This window comes from Macaca fascicularis, chromosome 5 (assembly GCF_037993035.2).
Source record: "Macaca fascicularis isolate 582-1 chromosome 5, T2T-MFA8v1.1".
In the NCBI taxonomy this organism is placed as follows: domain Eukaryota; kingdom Metazoa; phylum Chordata; class Mammalia; order Primates; family Cercopithecidae; genus Macaca; species Macaca fascicularis.
In genome coordinates, this window is record NC_088379.1 from 57,127,132 (window position 1) to 57,138,224 (window position 11,093).

General features: G+C 38.6%; 1 protein-coding gene across 7 annotated transcripts in view; it reads right to left on the bottom strand.

Annotated features, from left to right (window-relative positions):
- Nucleotides 1–11,093, bottom strand: part of SHROOM3 (shroom family member 3) — a 348,621-nt gene that overhangs the window by 24,801 nt on the left and 312,727 nt on the right. For all 7 annotated transcript variants that reach the window (XM_045392457.3, XM_065544545.1, XM_015450386.3 and 4 more), the window contains one exon: nucleotides 4,984–5,057. In XM_045392457.3, the coding sequence (XP_045248392.2) occupies nucleotides 4,984–5,057 (74 nt within the window). The remainder of the gene's footprint in view (nucleotides 1–4,983; nucleotides 5,058–11,093) is intronic.

The window sequence follows — 11,093 nt, forward strand, 5'->3', positions numbered from 1 at the left end:
CACACTGTCCTCCCTGGCTGCTCACAGAAAGACCCAAGTTAAACTAGTACTCGACAGGCATAAATTCCTACAGGAAAATGTCACATGGAATGCCTGGGTTCACAAGGCATTTTCTTTTATTAACCCTCTCACCGCCCCCACATCCTGTACACACCATGCAACATAAGGCAGCTTTTGAGGACAGGCTTCAGGATATAAAAACAAACAGTACATTTCTGCAGCCCCTTTTAGGACTACTTCAGGAAATAGCTCCCAGCTCTGGGGAAGAATAACACTGCCTTCTTCTCTCCCGGTGTAATCCCCACGGGGGAGGTCTGTTTTGAAAGCATTTGCATGGGCTGCTGAATTTGAAGGTTTTATTTACAACGTTTGGTTACTCTCCTAGTGTTTTCATTTCATCTGATGAAAAATAAAAAGGAGGGGGAGAGGCTCACCTAAGGAGCTAATAAACAGTTACCTCTGGAGAAAGAGGCTGGCAATAATAAGCAAATATGGTACATGGTGATTTAAACAACTGTACTCTAGACTCCGAGGAAAAACCCAACAATTCGCAAAACTTTTGTTATTGTGTTCTAAAGGAGAAAAAAACCACAAACCAAAACAAAGAAAAAAGAATCTGTGACACTGCCTGCTATGCAAGAGTTAATGTGAGGATAAAAAGCTCTCCAGCAAACCCACCATGATTTGTACATTCCCTGTCTGCCGTTCCCTGACTGGCTATGTGAGTGAATCTGGACCGCAGATGGCACATTTCATCTCACAGATCAGACTCCTCTGAGGGAGCGGTGACTCAGTCCCACATCAGAGCAATAATACAGGGCTTGCCACAAGATCATCCAAGTGCCAGGCAAGCAGAATGCGTGGTGGAAGAAGATGGCAAAGAACCAAATTAGCTCTTCTCATGCCTTTATTTTTCCTTTATTACACACAGATGCAGATGATGAAATAAAGGGCCCACCTCTCTCTCTGATGCAACCCCTCCCTTCCGATGACCGGTCCCTTTCATTCAAACATGGTTTCTTTACCAGGAACCTCCCCATAGTGAAGAGTAGCCACTCTGCACTTCCTGGTGGCTTCCCCCATGAGCATATTAGAAACCCCGAGGAAGGAGATTTGCTGGGGACGCTCTTCCCTTCTCTCATCCATCCTGGCATCCCCAATACCTGGCACCAAGTATCCCCTCAGCAAGTGTCTGTTGAACAGTGACGTCTCCTTTGCCCAGCTGCTCTCCAGACTGTAGCATACAAACTGTTGTTAAACTCAGCATCCTTTAAGAGGACGTGGAGTCAGCTGAAATCTGATGTTTTAACAACGAATTCAGATGCCTTTATTTTATTTATTATATCTTGAGGCTTTTCTAAAGGGGGAGACATCACTAAAACATACAATAATATAGCACTTATCCTTTAAAAATCCAGCCCAATAGACTTTCATATGCTGCTTTTAGTTTGTGTGGCCTTACTTTACACAGACTATACCAAAGTGGCATTTTCTTTTTGAAGATAATATCAGTAGGAAATGCTTAGCTTGGTTGAGAATGCTTCTCCATGGTGATTATTTTGTGTTTTTAGGAATGAAGTTTGGGATAAAAAAAAGACTTTGTTCAAGTCCCTTTTATAATACAGTGTGAGAGGCTCACCCAGAGTCTTGCTGATATGTATCCAGGAATCCTACTATTCAAGAATGGATTTTGAGAGCAGTTAGTCTCACCTTTGTTTTGTTTTCCTTTTTTTTTTTTTTTTTTTTTTTTTTTTTAAAAAAAAAGCACTTTTAAAAAATTGTGGTTAAAAAAGCAACATAAAATTTCATCCTAACCATTTTTAAGTTCAGTAGTGTTAATATGTTCACACTGTTGTGAAACAGATCTCCACAACTTTCACAACTTGCACCCTAAAATTATGTACCCACTAAGTAATAACTCCCCATTTCCCCCTCCTACTATCCCCTGGAAATCACCATTTTACTTTGTGTTTTTACAAATTTGACTACTTTAAGCACTTCATACAAGTGAAATTATACAGTATGTCTTTTTGTGACTGGCTTATTTCACCTCACATAATGTCATGTTGTAGCATGTGGCAGAATTTCCTTTTTAAGGCTGAGTAACATTCCATTGTATGGCTACACCACATTTTGTTTTATCCAATCATCTGTCATGAGTAGACATTTGGGTTGTTTCTACCTCTTGGTGAATAGTAAATACTGCTGCTATGAACATGGGTGTGCAATATATCTCTTGGAGACCCGCTTTCAATTCTTTTGGACATATACTCAGAAGTGGCATTGCCAGATCATATGGTAGTTCTATTTTTAATGTTCTGAGACCTCCATGCTGTTTTTCATATGGCTGCACCATTTTATATTCCCACTAACAGTGTGCAAGGTTTCCAATTTCCCCATATCCTCACCAACACTTGTTGTTTTTCGTTTTTTTAATTGCAGCCATCCTAATGTGTGTGAGGTAACATCTCATTGTGGTTTTGAGTTCTCTGATGATTAGTGGTGTTGAGCATCTTTTCACTTGCTTGTTGGCCATGTGTCTGCCATCTTTAGAGAAATGTCTATTTAAGTCATTTGCCCATTTTTATACAGACAAGTAAATTTTTATGTTTGAAATTAACAAGTGAATGTCTGAATTTAGTTCGATTGGTGTCCTCTAGTGTTTTTCTTTAAAATGGAAGCCAAAAAGAATGGAGAATAGTTTGAAAGCAGGAAAGAAGTATATAATAATGATAACTATTGTCTCTTTGTGACCCATGAAGGCATCAAACTCTTATAAAACTTGAACAGTGCAAAATCTCTATTTTTCTATAAATTAGAACATTTTATGTTTTTACAAAAGCACTAATGTAAAGTCTGAATTTTATGTATTTAGAGAGAATTATGTCAGCATGGAGGAAAACTGATCCTAATAAGCATCCATGGAGAACAGAGGGCACATTCCTCCAAATTCCACCTTCCAAATTATTCTGACATTTCAATGTTGTCCACAGTTGATGTGACTCTTGTCTTCCTACTATTATTAACAGAGTGACTATGGTAAAAGACCATGCAAAACTTTAGAAAAAAAAAAAAGAGTGTTATACTTTTTTGTGTCTTCTTGGTTGTGGTGGTCAGAAAAACACGCTGCAAGCAGAATTTTTAGTATTCAAAATTCATAGCACAGGATCTGTGATCAAGTCCCTCCCGTGTTTTCCTGTCGGCTGCACTTTCCATGCTTATGCTTTTCCCCAGGACAGCTGAGAATTACATATCCTGAAATTATCAATATCTTTTTCAGCAAGCACTAGGCATGCAGCTGCACCTATGCTAATGTCAGTTGCTGAAGAACAGGACAAGCATTTCAGTTATTCAGCGGTATGTGATGCTTGTCATATTTATTCTTTTGGCATTTTTACAGCTCATAATTTTTTTTTTTAACACAGAACTAGTTTTGTTGAGGAAGATTTCCCCTCCCCACAAAATTGCTACCTGTGTTTCTCAGATTGTCGATACTGCCACTGAGCCAACAAGCAGTCCACTCACCTGTCACCTTCAATTTTTTTTTTCCTTTCCAACTTTTATTTTAGGTTCAAGGATTACATGTACAGGTTTGTTACATGGGTAAATTGCATGTCGCTGGGGTTTGGTGTAGAGATAATTTTGTCACCCAGGTAAGCATAGTACCTGATAGGTAGTTTTTTCAATCCTCACCTTCCTACCACCCTCCGCCCTCTATTGTTCCCTTCTCTGTGTCCATGTGTACTTAATGTTTAGCTTCCACTTGTAAGTGAGAACATGCGGTATTTGTTTTTTTGCTCCTGTGTTCATTTGCTTAGGATAATGGCCTTCAGCTCCATCCATGTTGCTGCAAAGGATATGATCTTGTTCTTTTTTCACCTTTGCCCATTTTTAAATAGGGTTATTTGATTGTTTGTTGTTTAGTCCCACCTTTGATTTCAGACCAATTTTCTTTAGCAGTGCTCTAGTTTATTGTTACTTTTCCCTTGTCTCTAGCTATTTAATTAATGCACCCAAACTAACCAAAGTCCTCAGTCTCACCTTGAATACTTTTTTCCTTGTCAACACACCTATAGGAGCAAGAGCATATAAATATAGAAGGCTGATCTTGGCTGGAAAGCAGGTAATTAATACCTACTTCCTGACCATGTTGGCTGCTTCTACTTGACAGTATTGCGTTGTGTTATTAAGAAGGTGAATGTAGAAACAATGATTGAATGAAATATAAGAAAAATTAAGGAAATGGCTTAAAAACATGGAAAGGAGTAGGTAGGGTGTACGTATATTATCATTAGTAATAATAGATTAAAGTAGATAACTCTGTAATGCTGCATTAAAACTACATACAGAGTACATGGTTCAGAGAAAAACCCTTTCTGGAAATTTCTACTTAAGTCCCATGTGAACAGTTCAAAATTTTAAATTCTAAAAAAGTGCTCATTATGTTTTTCTACCTAGAATATGATTTTGATGGCATTTTAAAAAAATGACTTTCCTCTGTTTTCTATCCTCACATGTATAAAATTATGATTTTGAGCTTTATTTTTCACCTCCAATGCTTACAGTTTGCCTTCCTCTGTGAAGCTGTTCATGAAATGCCCATTCTTCCCTAGCACTGTGGTCACCAGACGTGATGCTCTGCACACAGAGCTGGATGAGACCAGCCACACAGGAGGCCCTGTGTGTGAGAGCCAAGGGGCATGCGCGAGAAAAGCACCTCCATTAATTATTCTGTTGTCAAACTGGTTAGCCAAGTCTACCTTGTCCTCAATAGCACATGTTCAAAACCTATTTTGAACAACTGTCATTCTCAAAGAAAATCATTTCTAAATGGAAAATAAAAAGTTATCCACGGCCTAGACAAATCAAAAAAGCATGTGACACTATACAACATCATATTTCAATTTCTTGTAGAAAGGAACAAGAGTAGTTTAACACCAGCAGCATTCATACGTGGAGAGCATCATAAGTACACGTACATACCTAGATCCAGGACCAGCCAAATAACATGGATCCTTCACAAGACCAAAGCCATTGTCTTGCCCCAAAAGCACATCCTTGAAACACAAGAAAGACACAGCATTACTGCCAATAAACAGGTGTTTAAATTTACCAAGGGGGTGGGGTAAAAAGGAGAAGAAACACCTATTTACTGGCAACCTACTATTGTCAAGCCACGTGGTGGCACTCTTACATAATCCCATGGCATCGATGCAGGAGATAAGCTGAAGATTAAAAAAAAAAAAGTGGCAGAGTCAGAATTTGAACTTCAGTCTGTCTCACCAGGTGCCTCCTCTAACAAGGATGTTTCCTAAGTAAGAGAAGTCTCCTAACGATTATCTCCAGAGTTCAAAACAACTGCTAAACTTGAAATAGGGTAACGAAGACAATGAATTCAATGGGTCAAACTTTTCAAATGGCAATAGGGAAATATGAGAGATGACGGGAAAGGATAGACTATTACATTTTGCAAAAATCTCAAATGTTCTTAGTTACAATTAGTGAAGATATGAATTTGGATTGTAATTGGGTTGCAATAAGTTCTGGGAAAAAGTTCACTCACATGTGAGATCAATAACTCTAGGGACTTTTCAGGGGTAGTTGTTTTTTATCAATGAGGGTATATACTGGGGTCCTGAAAGGGTTGTCAGTTTTTGACAGTATACAATTTGGTCCCTGTGTTCAGGTCCATGATGAAGATGATGATGTTGCTATTGATGATAATACATTCAACTCCCAATTATTTATGACAGGAGACAGGCAAAAACCAGAAAAAAATAAATCCATATATAATCTCTAACTTAATTTCAGTAATTTATTTTGCCATTTAACCCTGCCCAAAGGGTTAACTGCTCTTCACCCCGTTCCTCATTGTTTTTGTTTAGTGGCTGAGAAACTAATAAGCAATGGAAAGGGTCAAAGGTGATAGCAGGCAGAAGAAACAAACCCCTGAACATTATTCATAATTGCAGCTACAGGTAGTGGGTATTTACTGTGTACCAGACACTCTGCTAAGTACCTTGCACCAACAAATTATATGCCTGGAATATTAGGCACTTGACTTTTTTTTTTTTGTAACTTAATCTATAACAATTGGAAGCGGGGTATGTAATTGCAGCTCAGTGAGGTGACATATCTTGCCCACAGTTAAGTGAGTGGAGAAACTATGATTCAAGCCATGATCTCAAAGCCCAAGGTCTTGCCATGGAATCTTTACAGGTTGAATGGCAGCTGGGCTGGATGCAATCAGACTTGAATGGCTTGAGAAAAATGAATTCCATAGTATTCTGATTCACTCAAGTATCATTGTAGGGAATGAGAATTCCTGCTCTCCATGAAATTTATGGTCCTTTAAAAGTCTTTTCCCACCACTTTTCCCTATGTTGACATGAATGTGCCACTTTGCCAATAATTAATTGGAAAAGCCTAGGTCCCATGTGAGCTCCTAACACAGTAAAGTATAAATATATATTCATATCCTATTATATCCTTTGCATTTCAGTTTGACAATGAATCTAACTTCTGTATTCACATGATTTGGCCCCTACAATATCAAGCTTAAACTATTTATGTGGATGTGGGTAAAATAAAGGAATTAGACCCAGTAATAAATGATTGAGAGAATTCTCTCAATCTTCTGTCAATCAAAATACCACTTGGACAAAGGAAAATATCTTCCCAATCTGATACAAGTCCAAGAAGATAAATTCCTGTTGCATTTCTTGCTTTAATTTAAGCATATATTCACTGTCAAGACTTAAATTTTCTGTGAACTGGTAAGAAGTACAAAGTACTTATTATGGCAATTACAGCAAAAAAGCAGTGGCTATGGGAAAAATACTAGGCATAGAATTATACCAACTTCTTGTCTAATTTATTTTTGTTAATTATCTCAAAATTGACTTAAAAATACACCAATTCTTAGCATACTTAATAATGTAAATCAGCTGGGCACGGTGGCTCACGCCTGTGATCCCAGCACTTTGGGAGGCGGAGACGGGTGGATCACGAGGTCAGGAGATCGAGACCATCCTGGCTAACACGGTGAAACCCTGTCTCTACTAAAAGTACAAAAAAAATTACCTGGGCATGGTGGCAGACGCCTGTAGTCCCAGGTACTCGGGAGGCTGAGGAAGGAGAATGACGTGAACCCGGGAGGCGGAGCTTGCAGTGAGCTGAGATCGCGCAACTCCGTCTCCAAAAATAATAATAATAATAATAATAATAATGTAAATCTAAAGTCTACTGAATCTCAGTCCTCTTGTTTTGGGTTGCAAGTTAGTTATCTCAATATCTCTGTCACTGATGAAATGTGAAGACAACAATATTCACCTACTTTAGAATATTTCAAGTAACTACTAAAATTAACTAGAAATCCTTATGAAAAATCTGATGTCATGTGTCACTTAACAACAGGGATATGTTCTGAGAAATGCATCATTAGGCAATTTTGTCCTTGTGCAAACATCATAGAGTGTGCTTACAGAAACCAGATGACATAGACTACTACATCCCTAGGCTATATGGTATAGGCCTATTGCTCCTAGGCTACAAACTTGTACAGCATATTACTGTACTGAATACTGTAGGCAGTTGCAACACAATGATATGTATTTTTGTTTCTAAACATGGAGAAGGTACGGTAAAAGTATGGTATTATAATCTTATGGGACCACTGTCGCATATCTGGTCCATCCTTGACCATTATATGATGCATGACTGAAATAGTAATCAATAAATGTTAAAATGAAATAAATTCATTGGCTGATATTTTCAGATACAGAACGTTTAACTCTTGCCTCTCTTTCCCCATTCCCAGCCTCTTTTTATTCAAGGAGACGGCATGGTATATTGACTTAAAGACTCTGCAGTCAGGCAGTATGGGGTCAAAACCTCACCTTACTACTTTGGGCAAATTTTGTATCCTCTTTGTGACTTGGTTCATTCTTCTGTAACTTAGAGATAATAATAGTATTTACCTCACTGCACAGATGTGAGGACTAATTTTATTTTGTTTTATTTTTTGAGACAGAGTCTCGCTCTGTTGCCCAGGCTGGAGGGCAGTGGCGCGATGTCAGCTCACTGCAACCTCTGCCTCCTGAGTTCAAGCAATTCTCATGCCTCAGTCTCCCAAGTAGCTGGGACTACAGATGCACACCACCAGGCCTAGCTAATTTTTGTATTTTTAGTAGAGATGGGGTTTTGCCATGTTGGCCAGGCTGATCTCGAACTCCTGGCCTCAAGCTATCTACCCACTTTGGCCTCCCAAGGTGCTGGGATTACAGGTGTGCACCACAGCACCCAGCCAAGACTAACTTTATACTTATAAAACACAACACAATGACTGGCACATAGCAAAATTTTGATTATTGTTAGCTATTTGTATCTTCACATTTTGTGGAAAGTCGATTCTGTTTTGTATAAGCTTAAATGTGTGCGTGTAGAAAGGTATTAAAAAAGATTTACAAGTTGCATTCCACAGAATCAAGTCTATATTCCAATACTGTGGTTCCATGCATTGAGCAATTTCCTCAGCAATTCAATAAGGTTTGTCACAGCATCTCACAGTGATTATGTTATATATCAGACAAAATACTGTGAGAACCAGAGAAGTCTCTAACTTAGCATCTGGGGGAAAAATCCCCACCAGTAATCTTATTTCTCCAAGGGTTTCTCTTTATAGGCTCTACTATATTTTAAATCTATGCAATGAACAGATACACATTTCTGTCTCTAAGGCAGAAATGTTGGATATCTTTCTGTAGCTTTGCAGGTCCTACCCACTTTTAACAGGTTAAGCTTTCCAAGGTCTCACAGAAAGAAAGTGGTAACAGGCAAGAGTCTGATGTGCACTTAAGCTCCACCACTAGTATCTATTTATTCTGCAATGAAGAAGAATTACAGAGAAGAAAATGGAGGGTTGCATGTTTCAGAGAGGATTTCAAGCTGGCTGAGGAAAGGCCAGACCTGCCAAATATATGAGAAGGTCTCAGGCTACAAGTAGTTCAAAATGGTAGCCTCCTGCAGTCATTATTTCAGGCCAGAGATGGATCAATTGTCATATACAGAGGAACTGATTTCCATGATGACTTTGTTTTTGGAGGCAGAAAGGCCTCACTAATGAGAATTTTGAAAAAGAGCTAAATCCTTGTCAAAAACTTGTAAAATCCTGCCCTGTCAGCATCTGACTGGTAAGAGCAAGCAGCATTTGTTGGAGATAGCATCAACTAAGCCAGCAGCAGAAACACACTCCACATTTTGGTTTTAACTCAGGCAGACAGCCTCTACAAGGTCACTTAACTTGTCAGAATTCTCTAAAGCAAGGATGAGAAAAATGATTAACAAACCTTCCCAAAAGCTTACTGGTAATGTTCTTGAAATGTATTCAATAGGAAATATATATATATATATATATATAACCACAATAGTTATGTGGTGAGAATAACTTTGTTTTATTTTTAACTCATCATAACTACAAATAAGGCAGATGCCGAAGAGGATGCAAGGAGCAGACCACCTTGCCGTGAGATGCTTCTCCAGTCAGCGTAGGTCTGGCTGCTGTGCAGGAGACCAGGAGGAAGTTCAAGAATGCAGTCCTGGCACAGTGACAATATAAGAGACGACGCATTGTTCAGAAATTTCAGAATTTGTTGGAGCAAAGCAGTACAAAAGAAGTATTTCATTTGGAAATATTTCCCCCTCTGCCTGCATACTCCCCAAATTAAATAACATCTAAATATGGCATTCCCTTTATGAAAAGGGTACCCAAGTACTGTTCTGTATTCACTTGTCTTTCTAAAAAGTTTCCCAAATAATACAAAGTATTTAATTGGGATTTGGAGGAATCTCTTCACTTCCCTTAACACCCATGTTTTAGCTTTATTTCTTAATCAACCAGGCTTAAGAAATATTTGGGGGAAAAGATAAAATAACATTCATAGCCATCCAACCAACCTCTAAGACAAAATAACAATATCTAATGGGGAATAAACAATAATGATTTGGTTTTCACCTAAGCATTTCTATTTTCTTTAAAACACGGGAAGAGAAAGGAGGGTGTTTAGACTGCTATGCAGTTAAGTTGCTAAAATCTATCAAGCTAGATGAAATTGCGTGTTACATATATGGATTTTAAATGTGTGTTATTGGTAGGATAGGGAGTCAGAATTAGCTGTGTTCATTCTGAAGGAGGAAAAAGCTACTGAAGGCTTATGGGAAGTTGCCTCTACATTTGTCGGGGGTTTATACTGGGAGAATATATTTCTGTACAATTCTAAACAGAAAACATCTGGGAAGGGACAGTATTTTCTCTCAGAAGGGTGTTTGTATGTGTGTGCTAGAGTGCAGCAAACTTCTCAGCCAGTAACTGCTGAATCTTTCTTTGTCTCAACTGGTTTCTTCCGATCAATGTATTCCCTCTCGCCTAATCTCTTGTCATCATGCCCATCTTTTACATCCTGGCCCCAAATCCCATTTACCTTCAGGAGAAGTACTTTCAGATCACCTCAGAATTAATCACTTTCCTTAACATAGCATATTATTGATCACCATTCCCAAAACATTCACTAGTCATATTAGAATTATTTATATATATAAGGCCGTATTCCTTGCTTAATTGTGAACCCCAGAAAGGCATGAGCCTTTTTTTTTCCTTTGTGTATCCTTTGATGCTGTAACACAGCATTTTTCATACAACACATGCTCTACAGATGCTTGCTGAATGGCTGACTTCTCTGAAAGGGAAAACAGCAGAATCTGAGAGGAGGCAGTGGAGCAGAGTTCTTCCTTCCCTGTGCTAACAGGTATGTGATTCCTATTATTTTCTTTGGTGGGAAGGGAAGCATGAGGCAGGCCACTGATCTCCAGTGGAAGTGAAGCCTGAGGATAGGCTAAGAATTGGGGAAATTAATAGGCTCCTAGGAGTCAGAATGCTCAGCTTCTATTCCTAGCATTGCTTAAAATTTTCAGGGGAAAGTACTTTATAACCCTTGCAGCATTTGGTGCCTTTATTAGAAAATCCTTTTATGTGAGATTTTGAGTTTTTATTTTCTCTCCTCACCAGGATAATGCACAGAAAGAGCTCAGGTGGGAGT